The following is a 23053-nucleotide window of genomic DNA, read 5'->3' on the forward strand; positions in this document are numbered from 1 at the left end:
TATCTTGAAGTCCAGAGTTCGCATCGGCGTCGCAAGTCTTTCTATATAAGTAGGTAAGTCATACAAGTAATCTAGACTTATTTCAGTACTCATGACGTCCTTGACGATTGTAGTCGTGGCCGTTGGAGCTATGAGGCATCCTTGTCGTACTATATGCTTGGGGTCTAGGTGCGCATATACTCTTACTATGTATAGGAGAATCCATAGCATAAATCCCTTCATCGTAACCTACCGAAAAAAAATCTATTAATTTCCTATAAAGCTGTGGTTGATGATAGTGATGATGTGCGTTACGGTTGGCTGTTATTTCATTTATAGAAGGAGTTTAAATCGATATTTAATTCTCGTAAATGATGTACTGTAGATTTCATTGGAATAGTTGCACCTATGTTCGATTGTTTGGTATATGACCTTAATTTCTTTTTGTAATCATTGTTGTGTTCTTGCTTGGTTTCTTGAGGTACGTTCACCTGTTCGGTTGTATCCGAGGCTGAATAATTATGTGATAATTCCCTTGAAACTCGTTTTAAATGGTCAATATGAACTTGTTTTTCCTCGCCACTTGAAAGTGACTTAATTAAAACTTTGTTTGCCTTTATGTTAATTACTCTGTATGGGCCCTCAAATTTAGGGGATAATTTATTGTCTCTCGTATGAATGACACCGTAAACAATGTCTCCTAAGCTGATAGGTGAATCTTTTGCCTTTTTGTTAAATGCCTCCGTCATTTCTTCCTTGGACATCGTTAATTGTTTTTGCACTCTTTTTTGAATGTCCTGGAATTCACGTAAACGGAGTTTAGAGTAATCATCGTAATTGTATATAGGCATGCTGTCACCTTCTAGGAGCTCATATGGTAATTTTTTATCTGTGCCATATATAATGAAATGTGGTGTGTCACCAATGGATTTATTTATAGACCCATTAATGGAGGCCTCTACTCTGGGAATCCAATCATCCCAGCTTGCATAATTTTCACTGAGAATGTGTCGTAGCACATCTAATACCTTTTTATTTTGTCTCTCTACCAACCCATTCGATGCTGGGTGATAGGCCAAAACGTTAACCTTTTTAATGTTGTATTGTTTACATATTTCTTGTAAGATCTCAGAATTAAATTCTCCTCCATTATCACTTATTAATACCTTTGGGGTAGTAAAGCGACATATTACATTATCTGTTATTGCCTTTGCTACTGTCTCTGCTGTCTTATCTTTAATTGGAGCTAAAATGACATAACGGGAAAATGATCCGTTGCTACGAATAAGTATAGGTTATTATTGTATGATAATGGCATCTTGAGTAAATCAACAGCGACAACGTCCCATGGTTGATGTGGTACTGGGCAATTACCCATCGGTGCAGGTGTGATTGGGTATCCTTTGTGTTTCGCACATGATTCGCATCTGTCTATATGATTGTGTATATCTCTCTTCGTAATGAAGGCCAGTAATATAATAGCTGGGCTTGGTTGAATGTCTTATCCTTTCCAGGGTGTCCTGCATGTGGGCTGTCGTGTATCATTCGTAATACTTGGGGTATCATGTCATTAGGTACTACCAACTGGTTAGTATTTCTTTGGCGTTTTGGTTGTTTAGAGTTAATCTTGTATAATGTATTATTGACCATTGTGAATTGTTCAAGTGGGACATGCAGTTTGGGTAATTGTATGTCATCTCCACTTTCTAACTTGTATATTACTTTTGACCATACTGGGTCAAGTCTTTGTGCCTTTGCGATATCCTCGTGGTTTGGGATATTTCCTTTGAGATCTAACGCCGCGACCTGAATTGTGTTCGGGTTCCTAGATAATGCGTCAGCTACTATATTCATTTTACCTTGTATATAATGTATTTGTACATTGTAGTTTTCAACTGTACATTTCCATCTTGCTCTCCTCCCAGAAAGGAGTTTTTCTTTAAACATACCCACCAGTGGTTTATGGTCGGTGAATAAGTGGATTTCGTAACCATATACCAAATCTCGAAACTTTTGTAATGCAAAAATCACTGCAAGTGCCTCTAAGTCTGTAGTGCTATAATTTTTCTCCGCACCTCTTGTTTGTCTGCTGGCAAATGCAATTGGTTGATTCTTTCCTCTTTTATCTTCCTGCATCAGTACAGCCCCTAATCCTTTAACTGATGCGTCTGTACATATAAGAAATGATTTCGTGTAATCTGGATATGCTAAACAAGGTGCATTCGTTAGTTTAATTTTTAGATTGTTAAATGCCCTTTTTTGTTCTTCTTCCCATTGGAATACAGCATCTTTTTTGAGTAGTTGGAATAGAGGGAAGGCTATATGAGAGAACTGTGGTACGAAGGACCTATAGTACCCAGCCAGACCTAAAAATTGTCTAACTTCATCAGTCGTAGTGGGTTCAGGAAAATCTCTCACTGCCTGTATTTTGTCATCAGTGGTGTGAATACCATCAGAACTTAATTTGTGGCCTAAGAAATTTATTTCCTTAAAGCAAAATTTGCATTTAGAAAGTTTAATTTTTAATCCAGCATCACTAAGCTTTTGTAAGAGTAAGTCTAATTTCCTGAGATGATCCTTAATATTCTTTGTTGCGATAATAATATCGTCAAGATAAACAAATATTCCTTGTCCTAAAATTCCGGACAATACGTAATTCATAAGACGCTGGAACGTACCGGGGGCTGTCCTCAGTCCCATTGGCATTCTTGTATATTGATAATGGCCTCTGTTTGTTGAAAAGGCAGTGTATTTACGTGACTCCTGAGATACCGGAATCTGATAGTATCCGTTTAGGAGATCGATGGTCGAGAATATATTATTCTCAGGACCAATATTCTGTAGAACATCACTTAGCAAATGGCATGGGAAATCTGTCAGGGTTTGTGTGATTATTTAGTTTAAGTTAATCTACTACCGCACGCATTTCTCCATTTCTCTTGGGCACAAAGAAAGGGGAGCTGTTTCCACGGAGAAACTGAAGGCTCAATAATTCCAAGCTTTAACATTTCATCGACATACTGATTTGCAAGTGTACGTTGGGAGTGTGGTATGCGATAAGCTGGCAATTTAAAATTGGTGGTGTTTCTGGGTGCACATTAATCATGTGATTAATCAAGTTAGTACACCCTAATCGTTCTCCGGGCAAGGCTACGGTGTCCCTGTGTGTTTCCAGCAGGGTTAACAAATCATTTTCTTCGTCACAAATTCACCTGAGTGAATTAAATTCTCTTTATTCTTTCTCTATCCGTAGATTTTATCTCACTTGTTACTCCACCAATATTTATTTCCTTCACAGGGCTAAACATTTTTCAATATTAACTATGCAAGTTCCCTTCTTCAACTGAACTTCCCCATTCATGTGATTAATAATGAATATCTGAGTTAGCCCTTCATTCGTTCAGATGACATAATGCGTTTTCTACTGACAATCCTTTTACTTTACATAATTCTTCTAAGACAAGAACAGTACTATTCCGTAATTTGCTCTTTATGGTAACCTTCATGTATGAATTAGGTGGTATAACCAAATCATTAGTGAGATGGGCTGGAAAAATTGATAAATCAGTACTGTTATCTGAGTCACTAATTCTGGAGGATGGGGTTGCTGGTGTAAGTGGATCTATACACTCATCTGTTTGTGTATGTTTGTTTAAGCCTTTAATATTACCAATTCTTTTGGCTCTCTTCTACCAATCGGTGAGGGCTCTGAAAGTATTTCCTCTATAAATTCATTATCAAAGTCTATTCCATTCATTTGTGGGAGTATAGTTATGTTCTCAGTTCTCATGGATCTTAAGCCCAGTAACATATGAGCTTTAATTGCTAAGTTTTCAACGATATAGAACAATGCAGAGAATGGTCTTGTAGTTTCTGTGAAACTGAGATTTAATCTTATCATACCTTTTACTGTAATCTCTTGACCATCTACTGTGTTTAATTCTAAATCAGCTTCATCCAGAAAAGTTACTTTCTTTTTATTTTTAAGAATTCTATTTAGTTCTTCATGTGTTATTAAGTTCACTGGAGAGCCTGTATCTAAAAATAAGGAAACGTTTTGATCCTCACATACAGCTGGTATCAAGATACACTCATTTCCCAACATGCCTCCTATGTGAAGTTTAACCTTGTTCTTCTTTACGTTTGTTCGTTTTTTGTCATGACTTGGTCTTCCCCGATTTGAACATAGACACAATTTTTTCTACTGTTTTGCAATCACTAGTCCAGTGCCCTTGGTATCTATGATGCCTACAGTAAGGACCAAACCCTTGTGTCTTTTGATTATCCTCTTTTGCCTTGATAAAGCATTCATACCTTGTGTGTCCTGGTTTTGTACAGTAATGACACAGAATGGACCTATCCCTTGACTGTGACCTACGAGGTGATTTCCCATAAAAGTGTTGTTTATAGCGAGACCTGCTCGGGCTGCGCGAAAACTTATGAAACTGCCTGTAGGAAGGCGTGTGGGAACGAGGTCTAGGCGTCTTTGTCTGTTTGGGCTGCCTCATTTCAGGTCGCGATCGATTTTGTTCTCTGTTTGGGGTCGGTGTTGATGTTTTCACAGATGATACTGTCTCAGGTACCCTGATTCTACCAGAATGTGCATGTGTGTCGACCACACCTGCTTTACTGCACTGCATCTCTACCTCGTTCATTAAGTCTAGTAAGCACATTCCAGGGATGTACGCGATTGTTTTGGCGATCTTAAGGGTTCTATCAGGTAATTTACACAAGGCAGCTACATAACCAATGATGTCCACGACGAGGTCTGGGGACATCTTTCCATCATCTGTTATCCACTTAGAATTCTCCAGAGAAGCTAATAGTGTTCTCTTGATTGTGGAGACATCAGCAGTTATTTCACTGAGCACATGGTTTGTAGTGTGCTCCCTTACAAGATCTACAATTTTATGTAATTCTGGAATTATACCTGGCAAGAAGTTCATACCTCCAGAAAATTTCTTCAGAAATTCAGTTTTAAATTCATCATATGTCCTAGCACGATGTAGCTTATCGGAGCGCAATAAATTGCTTGCTGGACATCTTTCCTGGCTTATGCAAGATGAAAAAATAGCAATTTTCTCTTGTTCATCTAGTATGTGGCGCTTGATGAACATTTGTTCGCACTGACTGATTAATGAAATGACATCAATGCGATCCTTGTCTGTGCCAGAGAATTTTGGGGCAGTCTTATCCTCGTGATACACAAAAACGTGAGGTGGTTTTAGATCAGCAGTATTTGTTTCTTGATTCATATTTAATGATTGCCCTGTTAATTCAACTTGTACGAGTTTATCGTTATGTGAGGGAATGGTAGAATATGTATGACCGGACCGGTGAACCCTGTTAAGTATATTGGCATACGTATTTAAGGCAGCTGCGAAGTCGATACTCTCAACGTCTGAAGGGTTTCCCACTCATCATCCGAAACTCCCGTATTTGTTTCCTTATCTATAACGTGTGGTGTGGGTTGTACAATGGGTGGGCTGTCTCTTAATTGTGAGTCTGATGTTGTGGCAATTTGTGTGTCATCTGGTATTAACGTGGGTGGTTGCGAAAATATTCCTGTCATTAAGATATGATGTTATGAAATACGCCTCTTGTTTATTTATGTCCTAGCAAACTAGATGATTAAATAAGTTGAATATAGCTAATTTTAGCACTGAGAAGAAATGAGCAAGTATAATTTTACCCACTTGATACAGATCGTAGAGGTGTGTCGATACAAAAGTCGATCTCGGAAGAAAATACAGGTTTGATTGAAGATCTCTTGATAATTCTAGTGGTGTGTTGATGGACGATATTACTCAGGAAACTCCATGGCCTGGTATTTGTAGTGGTTAACGGCTGTCCCAGGCAAACCTCAACATAGAACGCATTCGAATTTCCAACTTAACTGTGAAAATAAGTGAATATGAGTAGGAGCTATGTGAATAATGAGTAATGAGTAGTGGGTGAGAAGTGCCTGGTGTCAGTCACACGTTGCTTGGCATGGCAGACTCGCGTTGTGATGTCATCTCAGCACATGGTGACGTCGGCTTCCCACACTGGTAACTGTGGTGAGTGAATGAGTAGCGATGAGTAACTTGAGTGAAGACGAGTGAGTAAGATGAGTTGTAAATCGTGTCTCACTCTTCGTTTGTTTGTTCCCTTTATTCTATGTGGAAGTTTTCTCTGTCCTTTTCTCTAGTGATTTATTCGTTGTGGGATGAAGACTGCCGCTACTTGTAGGTGCGTGTAGAAGATTATACAGACGACGTAGAGTTGTTAATTGTAGTTGATTGTAGATGGCTGTAGTTGATTGTAGATGGCTGTAGACTTTGTAGAACTGAAGCTAACCTTGTAGTCTCGGTTGCTTTTGTAGAAATTTGCTTTTAATTCGGAGACGATGTCCGCAGATTTGCTGGTTTGTCGTTAAGCTACTTGCAAGGCGTCGAGTGATCTCTTGACCTCTGCATCAACGTAATGATCTGGGAGACGGAGGGGGCAGGAGCTGATATTGTTGGTTGTTGTCAATCTTGATATTTTGTAGGAATTTAATGTTGATTCGTAGACGAGGTTCGTATACGTTCGCTGCTACCAAATGTCATAAAGACTTTGTAGTTACTTGTAGAGAAGTATATTTTAGACTTGTGGTCGAGCGGCTTTTATATCTTGTAGTAGTTTCCCCACCAGATGTCATGTAGTGACGGGAGAGGTAAAGAATAGTATGGGACTATTTTTATTTGTCTTGGAAATATTAAACAGGTATAATAGTATAAGTCCTGGGTAGCTACCTCCCTGTCTCGCTATCTCTCTCTCTCTCTCTCTCTCTCTTCTAAGGCTAATCTCCGTCTCGACCTCTCTCTAGGGTCGCTTGTCTCCTTCTAAACTCTCTTTCCTAACATCTCGTGTAGTAGGGTGTGTGTGTCACGTATGTTCCTCATGGCAACAGAACTTTCTCACGAGAGGACTGCTGACAGCTAACTGCATCATCTCCTTACTGGCCACTGTCGTCAGCCTTCCTCCGTGTAAGCGTTTAGCGCTGCTCGCTTCTCGCAAACACAACACCTTCTCATCATTTGACTTCCTGCTTCTATCTGTCTCTCTATCTATCTATTTATTTATCTATCTATTATGTAGTCCTATATTAGGAGTGTAATGCTGTATGGCAGTGAGACCTGGGCAGTGAAGGAGGAAGACATTCGCTGGCTCAGACGTACAGAAATGACAATGATTAGGTGGATGTGCAGTGCGTCCCTGCGTCCAAGGCCTGGAGGGGCTGGGTTTACAATGGAAGAGTTGAGAGGTAGGATGGGACTGGAGTGTATTGGTGTTGTGATGAGGAGAGGTAGATTGAGGTGGTTTGGACATGTGGAGAGGATGGGGGATGATAATTGGGTGAGGAAGGTGAGAAGTGTTAATATTGGGGGTGGGGTTGTGAGGGGTAGACCGAGAAAGACATGGGACGAGGTCATTAAGTGTGACCTTAGGGTTAAGGGACTGAACAGGGAGGCTGCAATGGATCGTGCAGCGTGGAGAGCCGCCATTAGGTGACCAAGGCCGACACATGCAAGCATGTTGGAGCCTTTAAAAACGAAACGAAACGAAACGAAAACGAAACGAAACGATGAATTGTTTAAATGACACTGATGTACTGTATGTTACGCCAAGGATTTTTTTTTTTTTTTTTTTTGGGGGGGAGTGTTGTTTATGGTGAGGTGTGGGATGTGACTGTGTTCTGCTGTCCAGTTTGTGAGAAGGGTCACTGTAGATTTGGCTGGGGCTATTTTGAGCCTGTTTGTGGTGAACCATTCGTGTAGTGTGTTGAGGTAAGGTTGAATGATGTATGCAGCTGTGTTTGCATTTTGGTGCACACATGTAACTGTTATATCATCTGCATAGGAGGCTATGTGTATCTGTGGTGTGTGGGTTGTGGGTATGTCGTGCATGTATGGGTTAAAGAGTGTAGGGGACAAAACAGATCCTTGGGGGACACCGTTTGTGAAGTTTCTGATATTGTAGTAGAAGACTGACTGGTAAATGTTACGTGTGCACATCTGCCTGCTAAGTAGTTTGCCAGCCATCTTTTTGTGTTATTATGCATGTTTGTGTTATTTTGTTTGTGAGGTTGTGGCGGGGGATGGCATCAAAAGCTTTGCTAATAGGGGGTGGAGGGCACTGGTTTGTCTGCCTCATTGTCTGTGTCACTTTCACTTTCTTGGGCTGCAATTTCGGCAATTTCTTGCTCACTGTCCGTCTCATGGTGCATTTTGTCATGCAGATACTTGTAATATAGGAGCTTCACGTTGGCTATTAATTCTTGATCAAGGGGTTGAATTTTGAGGCAGTGTTGGGGGGCAGGAAGACAACCTGGACACTGAGGTGCCAGCCAACCAAAAACTTTGCATGCCCAGGGGCATTATCTAAAAAAAATACCACTTTGAAGTTTAAGTTCAGCTCGCAACATTTCTTTTGTGCGTCGGGGACAAAGCAGGTGTCAAACCATTCAGCTGATAGGGCAGAGGTCATGTAAGCTGAAGCACTTGTCATCCAATAAACATTTAGCTTTGTCATGTCTTGATGTTTGTGTGCTCGGGGTTTTTTATATTTATGTATGACTAAGGGCTTCATTTTGTGGGATCCGCTGGCATTACAGGTAAACAACAAGCTTATCCTGTCCTTGGACGACTTGACCCCCTGTGCTTGTTTTTCTGTTTTTTTTTTTTTTTTTATATAAGTTGTCTTAGGGGAAAGGGGAACGACGCCAAAATAACCCAGTCTCATCACAGTTGTATATTTGGTGAGGGCTATATCCACCTTCCTCGATCAGCTGCTTGGCATAAACTGGATAGCTGTCGGCTGCTTCACTATCAGCAGAGGAAATTTCTCCCTGATATTGTGCATACTTTATCCCACATCTTTTCTTGAATTTTTGGAGCCATCCAACAGAAGATGTGAATGGTGAGGGGTCAGCAATTTTCTTCTTATCACAGACAGGCTTGTAAAATATATTCTCTTGCTCACGGAGTTGAGGCCCATTTACACTACCTACCTCCTTGGCACGCCACTGCACCCATTTATCTAAATAATATTCCATAGTAGCCACTAGACGACTGCAAAGGGACGAGTTATAGATCAACCTGTGTTGCCCAAGCTCAATCCCACTAAACAATTTCTTAGCAATCACAATGTTCTTCTTAATCTCAGCCTGCTTACTTTCCACTGTAGAAATGGTGCTCTGGGATAAACCTGTTAGACGCTTAATTTCACTCACCTTGTTTCCCTTTTCCAGTAAATCCAAAACTCGTTCCTTATCTGCAGCCGTATACTTGTTGTGCTTCGCTCCTTTCCGATACTGCCTTTTTTGTCCCTTCGCGGTAGTCTTAAGGGGCTCAGGTTTTTGTCAGGGGCCAGCCCCTTTCCCACTACCACCCTGGCCACCCCCAGTGGTTGTAGCTTCCATCATACCTTCGATGAAAAGCGAGCGAAGAACAGATACTGTCGTCACAAAAAATATTTCAAATGTGTGAATGAGGGCAAGCTTCACCAAGTGGCGGTAGGCGGCATGACAGATGAAGAGAGGAGCATCGACTTGCACTCACAACCTGGCCTGGGTAATCGAAGCACAACTTTTGAAATCGAAGCACGGATTTTGGACGAGCAGGCGACTCCCATTGAAGTACGAAACATTGAAGTAAGATTAATCGAAGATCGAGAGCCTACTGTACATCGAGTGAGTGGATGGTGAGCGCCCCCACCTACCACTGCTTCTGCATTCATAATTATTGTCTGTAGAAGTAGCCCTTTCAGTATTCTTGTACCACTAGACAGTTTTATTCAGTGTAGGAGTGAATTTCCAGATTGAAAGGGTTAGATATAACCTTTCTTAATCCCTGCTCTAAGACATGTTTCCGTAAGGCTGAACAATGTCTTGTTATCAAGAATGAAATTTGAAGATGTCATCACAGTGAAGGGCATAAGTTGGTATATGGTAATAAAGCGAAAACTACCCACTCACTAAGACAATTGCAACCACAAAGAAAACCCACTGTATAATGTTTTACTACATTCATGCATGGGTATCCTAAATCATATACAGGCAGATTGAGGAGAATCAACTCTTGTGATATAGCTATTGAATTTATTTTTGTAACTCATCACAAACTTTCAAGTAACCACTGTCTTACAGTACTAGATGATTCTGAAACACTTCCATTTAGCCCTTTACCAATATATTCACTCCAAAACAGACACGCAGCATTGTAAAGAAACTACAAGCACAGGGCTGGATGGCATCAGCAACTTACATCTAAAATTCTTAGGATCACATGGGACCCAGGCCCTCACAACTACTCATATGTACACCCGCACAAGAATTATTCAGCACCTTAGGGTACGATGGTTGTGAAAATAAGCAACTTCCACAGATGCACATGAGTCTGTAAATGTGGTACCTCAAAACATATACCACCTAGTAAGTTAATCTCTTTGCAATTTTGAATTCTGATAATTACCAGTGATAATATCTGCAATTATACTTACAGGATGCCCCATATATCACAATGCTTCATCCATGTTTTGGAATGATACATGCTGTAAGAGTGCTGAATAATTTTTGTGGTGGTTTACATAGTAGCATTCCTAACATCTGCTCTGCAAATACTAAAACCAAAAATGGGCCCAGAACAACCTTCTTTGCAGAGACCCATAGCACCATTCAGTACACTATGTAAGATAATTGAATGCCAAATTCATAACAAAGGTGCATCTCATGTGTGCCATGCTCTCTCATAACAGCTTTAGACAACTACATTCCTCAAACTCCTAATGAACTAACCTCACATAACACCCATCTGACAGCATCAACTCTGCGTGGTCCATACATTTCATACAGTAATAGACATAGGTAAAACCTTTGATGCCATCCTCCAATGCAAACTAATCACCAAAATCTACAATACAAGCATGGAGAACAACACCAAACGCTGACTTTCCACCAGCTTGTCTGGTAGACAAGCACATTTTGCACTCCAAAGCAAGTCATCATGAACATGAAACTTCCCCCAGTGAGTTCTACTTGGCTCCATTTTCTGACCCACACTTTTCAACCTATACATGTGTGACATTTCTACATCTCAACCATCCATAAGCATTGCCTCATATGCAGCTGACATTACCATAATAATCACACACCACATCACAGACACAACTTGTACCCATCAACAAGACTCCACAACATTTGTCAGGCATGGGTCAAGGACAACAGGCTGACAATCGCTCAAGTGTAATCTGCCACCACACTGATCACCAGCAGCAACCATGAGCACAGGTACTCCTCTAACATTACACTTAGGAGTGTACCTTTGCCAAACACACCATCAGCTAAGATCCCCAGAGTGACATAAGACACTGATTCACCATGAAGGGCCATATACACGACATCAAGAGATGGTGCATCCACAGACTCATCGTACTCAGGGTAGTTACAGGGACACACTTTGGGCAGTGACAGTAAACGCTCTTTCTACTGTGTAAACAATATACGTACTGGTATTAGGTCATTGATATCCTATGCCTTCCCAGTATGAACCCATATCCTGTCATACTCCCACTACAGCACCTTGCAGACCATATATAACAATGCTTTACGCATCATTACTGGCTGTACCAGTACCACCCCTGTAGGTCACTTTCACTTAGAAATCAAACTCCTCCCAGTTAGAGAATGTCTTAACATGAAAGCTACACAGTTCTGTGTTGAAGCCCATGCTAACAATACCCATCATTATATGACTGAGCCACACAACACAACTGGACACAAAACAATCACCTCACAGACATTGCCAGACTCTCTTCACCGGCATCTCCAGACACTCTAACACAAGCAAGGAAGAAATGCCTACACACTCATTTTATGTGCGGGGCAATACAACACCTCAGTCAGAGCACTGACACAAGCCCCCCTCCTAACTAAATGGAGCTGATTGAGTTCACCTCACTAGGCATAGATGAGGACATCACCCAGTCCTTGTCAGTTAACAGCTTAGATTTGGGTTGGGTGAAATCACAGATGGCACATGCCCCACTTGTAGAATAGGCCCATACTACATAACACACACAATAGAACACTGCCACAACACTTGCCACTCAGAGACAGACATAGTATCAGCGATGTAAGGAACCTACGGGATGACCCCACTGGGGCAGTTGCTTACCTGTGGTCAATGGATCTGCTGAGCCAGGCATGACCAGGGTTGAGCAACAATAACAACAGGAACTCCGGATGACGCTGGACAGTTTTACTTATTTGTGTAAAATCTTGTCAGTCAAAAGGTTCAAGTTGATGTGCTCCACTGTGTCTAGCTGTTATTCTGGAACTTGTTATGTGACAAAGTGTTAAGTGTATTGCCGCTTTATATCTCTTGATTTATTTGCATTTCAGAATTTAGCCATTTATTTGTATTTCAGAACTTAACAGAGTTCAACACTGCCCACAACAGAAGAATTTCCATGCTGGGTATTGGTGAAGATGACCCTAAACAGCGTGGACTAAAACGACACAAGTTTAATGTCAGTTTTAAGGATGAAGAAGATGTTATAAACCCAGAAGATGTTGACCCTAGCGTAGGACGTTTTAGGAATCTCGTCCAGACAACAGTAGTGCCTTCAAAAGTAAGTGGCTTTGTGCATAGCTTATCTGGTCTTAGTTATTATGTTTAAACATATTATAATTTTATATTAGCAGTAATAGAGCAGCTTAATTTTTTGGATGCTAGAGGAGTTCACATTTAGAGTACAACTTTCATCTAACTTTCATCAAACCCATGATGTAATGTACAGCATACAGTGCCCATCTTCACAGGATATACGGCCATATTACAAGTCAGACCCGATCACCTTCGGGAGGGAAGGTTATGGTGTGGTTGTATTACTAGTCATCGTTTTCCCGATGAATTGTTGGAACCTTTGTGTGCGTATCGTCGGGAGGCCCCCCCCTCCCGAAGGTGCCTTCCCGATGTAAAAAAGTAGTGTTATTTTTATCTGTTATGTAAACAAGACGAAATTGTTGCAATCACATTTATTAGAAAAAATAATGATTAACCAATGGATCAACAAATAACCATCGGGAAGAAGTATGTATTATATTTGAAGAATATGTGGATACCCATGAAAATGTACGACCATAACAACAACTCCTCCACCCGAATGGCGTACATATTTGAATAAGACAACCTTCTAAGCATAATTTGAAGGCATATTGTAACATCTACTGTTTACCTGCATCATTTTTATATGGCAATACTTCATCTGACAGTGCACTTTCAATATTAATACCATCGTGAAGCTCACATCATGGGTAGCCAAGTACAGCTACCCTGCTCTCGATTTTTTGCCCTAGAATGCAATCAAATATTACAACTACTACCCAAGTACGAAATCTAAGCAGAGCAGGACCACTTAAAGAATTAACTGTGAGGCTAGAAAATACGTTTGTCTCCAAGAATGAGCTCTCCAACATCTATTTAATTATTGTAGTGGGCACTTACTCTAGTATCAACCAGGGGCCAAGATTTGTCACATAGCAGAAGGAAAAAATAAAACTACTTTAAATGCTGTATAGGTGTAGGAAGTTTTTTTTTTTTCTGATGAATTTAATGGGTGTCTGTGATGCTAATATGAAATTTACAGTTTAGCAGTGAATTGGGCAGGCAGTGCACATGATTCAAGGATTTTTTTCCAAAAGCAGACTAACTACCATATTGGAGATAGGTAATTACAGAGGGTTTCTTGTAGGTGACAGTAGCTATGCTTGCATTTCTATTAACTTCATTTTTGGCTCCTGCTACTGATATGGAAAAACGTTACAGTGCCTCCCATGCTCGAACAAGAAACTTAATAAAAGCGTACTTTGGGGATCTCAGGAAGAAGGTTTGCTGTATTATGGAAGCCAGTCTGTACCAAATTAGGAATCGCACAATATATATATTAGTTTGCTGTATTATCGAAGCCAGTCCGTACCAAATTAGCAGTCGCATAGTATATATATTTTAGCCTGTGCAGTTCTGCATAATAAAGCTATAATGAACTGCCTTCCTGTTGATGAGCCACAGAAATTTGGTGCATTGGCTCTTGAGGATCCTAAATCAGTACAGAATATAACCAGGCAGGTCAGCAACGTAGGGCAGATATTGCTGACCATTTCTTTTGGAAGATATGTTGAAACATGGTAATCTCATGTCAGTATATCATTGAAAACTGTTTTGCACATGTGTCAGTTTGACTGCTCAATGCAAACTGGTTTGCACATGGCACTTGTAAATATTGATAATTTCTTTTACTCTAAATCCATGTTTGAGAGTAGTGGTCAAAAAGCTTTAAGTCCACATCCACAAATTCCCATGTAAATGTGTTTCCTCCACTGGTAGACAAAATTTTGAACTACCAACAGTTCTTCTATTGAAAGTGTAGCTACATACAGTAATTAAGCCTAGCGGATTTGTGACAAAACCTGTACTGATGATTTAAGTCATATTGTTGCCTGGACTTATATTGTTTCCTGTCACAAACACACACACATTTATATACATGTATATATATATATATACATATATATAATATATATATATATACAGTAATCACTCTAATATCCGGACGCCCAATATCCGAACATCCCCACTATCCGGACATAAGAATGTTTCATACACTACTTTTTTTCCATACTATACTTACCTCATTTCACTCTTTAATGTCCTTTATTAGTGTGAATAGGGTGTTAGGAGCTATGCATGTGCAGTAGGAAGGTGTTTTTCTGAGTTAGGCTAGGTTAGGGTCCATAAGTACCAGTCTAGGAGCCAGTCACCAGAATGTTTATTAATGTATGAACCTACTTCTAAACCCTCATTTTATGTTTCTTTTGCATTTATTTCAGTCATTTATGTGCCTTATTGGTGTGATTTGGGTCTTAAATAGGTGCTATGCATGTCCAGAGGGAGTTGTATAGGTGTTTCTCTGAGTTTGGGTCCATAAGTACAAGTCCATAAGCTGGGGCCCAATATCCGGACAGAACCAATATCCGGACCTACCTATGGCTGTATTATGTCGGATATTGGAGTGATTACTGTATATATATATATATATATATACAGGCCTAGGCCAGTCCTGCAGCGAACACTCAAACGGCTAATGATGATTATATATATATATACACATAGGCCTAGGCCTATACATAATGTGTATGACTGTAATCATACTGATAATCAAAAAACATAATTTTTCAACATTTGGCCACTAGCCATAGGTTACCTCAATCAACACCCAGTTCTGACAGTTTCATAGGAAGAAAAAGATTGAATGCAAAAATAACTAGGATCTTTATTTAAAGAAAAAACTATATAACAATGCTGATACATGCATGCATAACCTAATGTACATTATAAACCATTACTATAATTTTCAACATGTAAAAAAGGAAAATGACAGTTGAACCATGAGACAAGAGTATTCAAAAGCAAAGTACAAAAAATTACATTAAAATACTTTTATAGAAAAAAAATAAATCCCATCCACACACACCTATTAAACAAAGAATCAGTGAGGAGGAAATAAAATGCTTAGCTATGCTGTCTGTATACTGTTAGGAAAATAATGCAGATACATGCACTCATAAACTACAATGCATACTTTTTGTAAATCAGTTATATAGAAATAGACTGTGAAAATTGATAATGGCAACTGATCCCTGTGATGACAATTCCCATGCACAACCATACATTAATGGAACATATTCATTTACTGCATGGGTAGGTCCTGCAGGGGCAACTGTTTGTCCAGATTATGGACTTAACAATAAATCTCTCCCTATCCCTTAAAACAAGGATGATGAACTGCTGTAGAAGAGCAACTTCAGCCTACAGTCCACCAGGTCCACATTCAGATGAGCCTGGGGTTGCGACTACCCCTACAGTTACAACTATCATGGCACTTGATTCCTGAGACAAGTTATTTGGGAAATGAGAGCTATTCTTCAATGGAATCATGCACAGCTGAACTATCAAAATATACTAGTAAAAAAATAATATTTAGCCCAATAAAAACTCAGTTCTTTTTAATCTGCAGTAAACCTAGTTTTCATATAATGAAATATACTCGTGTACTCTTCAGATAGATATGAACTTCTTTTTGAAAAGAAAACATAAATCATACACAAAAATAGGCCTTAAAAGGGAAATGAAAGTAATTACTCTATATGAATTACTCATGGGATTATATGCTGCAGTAGCACTTTCTAAAAATGAATGCAATTTATGTAATGATTCAAGCATATGTTCTCAACCTGTGTCCAGCAATTCCTTTTGTTTTTCTAATATCGACATTTTCTGTTGATGTTTTAACATCTTTGCCTCGTGTTCTTTCTTTTTGCCCCTCATGAGCCTCCTTCATTAAGGCAGTCATTAATTCATGGTGCTGCTGCTGCCTTTGGTTACAGGAAGCATATTCTTCAGCCAGCCTCCTTGACCCACTGGACTATTGGGCACTTGTCCGTGGAGCAGTGGAAGTGAACAAAGGTGGGGGAAGATGTAGTTGGGGGACCAGTAAAAGGGCTATTAGAGGAAATACAGAGTTGAATGGGAAGTATCTGTTACAGCAGTTGTGCGAATACTGTGAAGAGAATATAAAACGCGGGTTGTAATGGTGCTGTATGAGTGTTCAGAAAGATGATTCATTGGAGGTACACTGCAAGTGAAGTGGAAGGTATGTTAGAGTGTAGGTTCAAAGAAGTGCATAAAAAGGAAGCATAGAGGGAAGGCTGTCAGAAATTAGAACTAGAAATTGGAGTATTCATGGAGTTGTATGCGAGCTGGGCCTGGGAGAGATGAGTGAAAAGAGGTACAAATGAAGTAGAAGGAATGTTTGACAGTAAGTTCACAGAACTGCATGAAGGAGGAGCAAAAGAGGAAGACTGCTGGACATCTGCTACACCTGCAATATAAGGAGAGAAATTTCATATATTGTTGTTCATCTTACTGTGGCCTAATTTCATTTTGATAAAAGCTGCGGGAAGTGTGTGCAAGAGCAGTAACGCAGTAATATGTGCAAAATGTTTATAGTGTGCAAGAGTGTGAGCACTGAAATACATGATTTATACATGGTGCTAAATAAGTTATCCTTAAACAGTATTATACCATATGCATAGAAGTGAAAAGCTTCATCACTGCTAGTATGTGTGATTAAAAAAAAAAAAAAAAAAGTTTGTCTTATGCCATGTTTTGCTTTAATTTCTATGGGTAATCTGGGTTGGCAGCAGTTATATAAACATCCTTCTGCTCCACTCTAATCCCCCATAGAAGGTTGGATTAACGCAAGAGACGGGTAACTTCAACATATATTCCACCCTAATCACATTTCTGATGTTGCCTGAGTTTGAAGCCTATTCAAATAACAGTACACCGTGATAACATTTCAGATGATGCCTGACTTTGAAGCATATTGACTTAACAGGAAATTTTTCAGAAAACAACAATGCCAAACATTTAGGAATATATATATATATATTGAAGATGCCGAAGTGGTTGCTGCTGGAGGCCAATCTGTCATTCACTAGCTATGGATTTCCAGGAATAAGGTGCTTCACTCAAGTTGACTTTAGCATAGCCCTGTGTTTCCATAGGTATCTTTTGTTCCAAAAAATAGTAGCAAGTCAATGACAAAAAACGGACCATGAAATTCCTGTTGCCTACTTTATCAATGGCCGTATTACAGTAGTTAAATGGCAAAAAATAGGAATATAACTATAAAACAAAGAATGAAAATGCACATGACTATACAATACTAGTTAAAAACAACCATTAATTTATAACCACAGTGTGAATACTTTATTAAGAAGTGTAACAGTATTCTGGGAGTGCATACATATAAAATGACTTTACTATAATAAAGCATTAACTTGTACCAATACCCAATCACAACTGAAAATCTGAGACTTACTGATTGTGACATTAGACATGGGTTCCCCAGCGACGTCCACTGAGTGAATGACCAATATATCTACACTGTCAACCATCATGAGCTCATGAGTCATCAGTGATGCAGCTGAAGCCACTTCCTTACTGGGCTGTGTTGGCTCTGGAGGAGGGCCACCACCCATAGGTGTGAGTTTCTTCTAGAAGTCCTTTTCTTGTTTAACTCTGGAAAGAGAGTGTTGCAACTGATGATTATGCCAAATTATGAACCAGACTAATCATACAATACAGAATAAATGGTCAAGGTCCAGTTTATTGCAGCTATCATTTTTACCAACTACCTTTCCCCCCCCCCCTTGATATGGAGCCGATTTATAATGGACCGAGGACCGTAGGAAATGAGTGTATAATTTCCAATTTTCCAACAGTCTTAAAACACACCCCCCACTAGTGGGAAGGGCTATGAAGATAGGGAAAAATGTGGGGTTAAAGATGACAGTATGGCATAACCCTAACCTAACCAACATAATCTTTCTTAACCTAATCTAACCTAACCTAGCCCAACCTATTTGCACTGGTAATGACACAGAAAAAGTATATAATGTAAGAAACCCAAAACACACATAAGAATTGATGTAATAATTAGTGGCAAGAAACTGGACTTCTACAGAATAAACTTTGTCTAACAAATGGATTGAAAACTGTATGATTGGATGTGTCCCATCATACAAATCTGGGTCACATATAAACATTAAAATTGATTACAAAGAAGGTGTCTTGCAAAAGATATCATTTTTTGTGAAGCAACAACATTTATGAAAAATGACTTAAATCTGGATAATTTTCCAATTTCAGCTACACAACCATTGACAATCCTTCGAAAATTTAACTGTCACTTATTAATTTTGCCATAAATATAAAGACGTGTTGGGGTACTCAATGACCTTACTCTAATGCAATAATCATGGTGTAGCCTGAGCAAAAAATCCTGGTAGGCCTACCGTAGGCTACTCAAACGTTATAATCACACTTCCAACAAATACTAAAGTTACTTCTGTAATATGATGATAGGAACGATAACTACCTGTAAAACACTTCCTAACAGCAAGAGCTCATTATCATGCAGATAAACTAAAGAAGCCCTTACTTTTTGACGTGCTCAAAGCTCCATCAGGATATCTTGGGTTCTGGTCGAGATTGAGGCATTAAACGCTGATGTCACGTCTTCCCATGGCTTCTTCTTCTCCAGGGCAGCAGCTCCTGTCGACCTGCCCTAGACTATTTCTTCTCTTCCTTTATCAGTTTCAATAGCTGTATTCTTTCAGCAGCCGACAGTGGAACCCCTTTATCACCTCCCATCTTGGCGTTTCTATGGTGACCCACATTGCCAACTGTACACATGATGCCGTCGCTGTTATAACAACATTCTGCTACATACAAACACATTATTGGGATTAATAATGAAGTTTAAACGTTTGTTTAAAAGTATACATCAATATGAAGGCAAATAACACTCCTTCCAATCGTTTTTATTCACTTTATTCAGTATTAGCTTGCATAGGTTGGTACACCACAAGGGATCGTCGGGAGAGCGCGTGTTTTGATGTGCGTCGGGATGACGTGTAATACCACTTTCACTATCCCGATCAACTATCATGATAACGATCGCCTTCGGGTCCGATGACGATCGGGTATGACTTGTAATACGGCCCATAGACCTACTCATGTCTGTCCTCTCACCACCATCCCAGCCTATCCTACCCAATGCCTTCGGCCATTTCTGCCCCTCTTCCCTTTGATTGTCCAGTAGAAATGTTCATCGTTCATCCAGTAATGCCCACCCCTCATGGTCTTCCCCACCACAAACCACCATCTCCACATTTACTTCCCCTCCACCCACAATTTTGAAAAATACAATATTTTACTTAAGTTTCACAGCCCAACCTACATTGCTGACCTCACAATATGAATGTGACTAAATATGATTCATGCACTACCATTGTCCCCATCAGTGCCTCCTACCAGGGGGTGTACCTAGAGATTTGGGGGCCCGGGGGGGCTTGGTTCTTTGCGGGGCCCCCCTCCTGGATGGGGGCCCCACAAAGAACCTAGCCCCCCTCATTCTCAAAACTTATCTAATATCTCAGCCGGGATTGTCGGGATGATAAATATATATATTTTTAAATATTAATAGAAAAGCTTAAAAATTTTTAAGGCTTTTGGGGGCCCCCTTTAATTGGGGGCCCGGGGGGCAGTTTCAAACACCCCCCTCCCCAGGTATGCCACTGCCTCCTACTCTTCCCTTTCTCATCCCCCTCAAAAAAAAAAAAAAAAAAAAAAAGTGTGGAAAAATACAGTAATCCTCCATTTATCTCTCAATGCAGACAAAGCCCTGTCACATAATGCATTTTTTCGGATGATGGTGTAATACCTTTCCCTGTCAACCCCTCTGCAGGGGGGATATAATCCATAATGGATTTTTTCAGATAATGGTGTGCACATACTACCTCTCCCCCTCAGCCCCTTTACTGAAGGTATCTATCTATCTATTGCCAGATGCCCCAATCCTGTTTGGGGTGGCCACAAACAAATTGCCTCCACGTCGTCCTGTCCCCTGCCATTTCACTGCCCTGCTCCCAACTCACACCCCCCTCTCTCATATACCTTTCCACCCCACCCCTCCATCTCATCCTCGGCCTCCCCCTCCCTCCACCTCACTCACATACACTCTCTTCGTCAGTCTTTCACCCTCCATCCTCTCCACATGACCAAACCACCTCAGTGTGTTCCTGATAACACTTCCTATCACATCCACATCCACACCACAATGCTCCTTTATATCCTCATTCGTCAGCCTGTCTCTCCGTGTGACTCCACAGGCTCCTCTTAAATAACTCATTTCCACTGCTGTCACTCTTGACTTGTGTCCTTCCAACAACGTCCAAGCTTCACTTCCATACGTTAGAGTTGGTATCACAATACTGTCATGTAGTAACTTTTTCACTTCCATGCTCACTTCCCTGTTTCTTAACACTGCTTTCAAAGAACCAGCAACCTTTCTTCCCTGCTGTACCCTTTCAAGCACTTCACCCTCCAAACCTCCATCCTTACTCATCACACTACCCAAGTACTTAAACGTACTCACATTTTCCAATTCTTCACCATCCAGCCTCGCTGTACATTTACTGACTTAACCTCTCTCAAAGACCATCACTTTGATCTTCCCTACACTCACTTTTAAATTCCGTTTCTTACACACTCTCCCAAACTCATCCATCAAGCCTTGCAGCTCCCCTTCGTCTTCACTCAACAACACAGTATCATCTGCAAACAACAGTACAGGGCGTTTCCAAACACTCTCCTCTCTCACCAGGGCCACTCCAACATCCACTACCCTACCTTGTACCTCTTTTATTACCCCATCCATGAACAGATTGAACAACCATGGAGACATGACACATCCCTGTTTCAACCCAACCTCTAAAGAGAAAAATTCACTTAGTTCACCATCCACACGCACTGCAGCCTTAGCACCATCATACATACTCTTCACAGCATTCAACAACTTTCCATCTACTCCATATATTTTTAATACTTTCCACAATCCTTGTCTATCCACCCTGTCATATGCTTTCTCCAAATCCATGAAAGCTGCATACAACTTCTTTCCCTTCTCTAGAAACTTTTCCACTAAAGATCTAAGAATGAATATCTGATCTACACACCCTCTTCCCTTCCTAAAGCCTCCCTGTCCTTCTCCAACTAATTCCTTTGTTCTTTCTCAAACTCTGTCTGTAAGTATCCTACCATACACTTTTCCTATTATACTAAGAAGACAAATGCCCCTATGATTACCACACACTTCTTTTTCCCCTTTTCCTTTGTACAAGGGAATAATTATACCTGACTTCCAATCCTCCGGGACTCTGCCTTCCTCCCAGGCCAATCTGCACATCTTCCACGTCCATTCTACTACTATCTCTCCCCCATGCTTCAGCATTTCACCACACACTCCATCAATTCCTGGGGCTTTCCCCAATTTAACATTCTTCATTGCTTCCACAACTTCTATCCTACGAATTCTTCCTGTCTTCTCACCTCCCTCCTTCTCCCAGCTATTCCTCAACCACTTATACTTGCATTACTTCCATCCTGTATGTTCAACAATTCCTTAAAGTGTTCTCTCCATCTGCTCACTTTTTCTCCCTTCTCCACTAGTAATCTACCATTTTTATCTTTCACTCCCCTGCTAACTTCACTTCCACCCTGTCTTACTCTCTTCACCTCTTTCCAGAACATTTTCTTACAGTCCCTCCACTTTACACTCAAATTCCTTCCAAATTCCTCATCCACTCTCTTCTTACTCTCTCTTACTAATCTTTTCACCTCTCTCTTTCTTTCTACATATAACTCCCTCTTCTGCCTCTTAACTTCTTCCACGCCCCTATTTCTCATCCATTCATTGTATGCTTTCTTCTTTTGTGCCACAGCCTGTCTCACCTCTTCAGTCCGCCATGCTGTTCCTTGCACCCCCCTCCGTCTTCTCTTCATCCCACACACCACATCACGTGCTGCACATATTTCTTCTGTAAATACAGTAATCACTCTAATATCCGGACGCCCAATAACCGAACATCCCCACTAACCGAACCTTATCGTCCTGGGATCAAACATTCCCAAAATGGTCCGAAAATCCAAAAAAATTGGAAAAAAAAATCGATTTTTTGCCGTCCGTAATTTGAACTTGCCGCGCGCGCCGCGTGAGAGCATTGTTTTGGTTCGTCATTCCTCCGACGTCCGATAGAGCGCCGCTGCATCCTCCCCACTTCCCGCCTGTCTCTCACCGCGACAAGACCTGCGCTGTTCGCCATGACTTCTGTGTGTTAGTGACTAAGTTCAGTGCAAGACTTCAGGAAGAGTGTAGTGCAAGTGCTTCAGGAAATCGTTCTTACTGTCAGAGTCCGAGAGGAGGCGGTTATTCATCGAGGTGGCCAGGGACTTGCTGTAAGTAGCCAGAATGTTTCATGTTGTACTATTTTCCATACTATATTTACCAGAATGTTTCATATTGTATTCTTTCCCATACTATACTTACCAGAAAGTGTCATACTGTTCTTCTTTCCATACTAAAC

General features: G+C 40.4%; 1 protein-coding gene across 2 annotated transcripts in view; it reads left to right on the forward strand.

Annotated features, from left to right (window-relative positions):
• The window catches only part of NiPp1 (nuclear inhibitor of protein phosphatase 1), a 111794-nt gene that overhangs the window by 70118 nt on the left and 18623 nt on the right, over window positions 1–23053 (forward strand). For both annotated transcript variants that reach the window (XM_080274773.1, XM_080274772.1), the window contains one exon: window positions 12430–12633. In XM_080274773.1, the coding sequence (XP_080130899.1) occupies window positions 12430–12633 (204 nt within the window). The remainder of the gene's footprint in view (window positions 1–12429; window positions 12634–23053) is intronic.

The sequence above is a fragment of the Coenobita brevimanus genome, chromosome 59, assembly GCF_032717465.1.
Source record: "Coenobita brevimanus isolate Jiangsu-jjx chromosome 59, ASM3271746v2, whole genome shotgun sequence".
In the NCBI taxonomy this organism is placed as follows: Eukaryota; Metazoa; Arthropoda; class Malacostraca; order Decapoda; family Coenobitidae; genus Coenobita; species Coenobita brevimanus.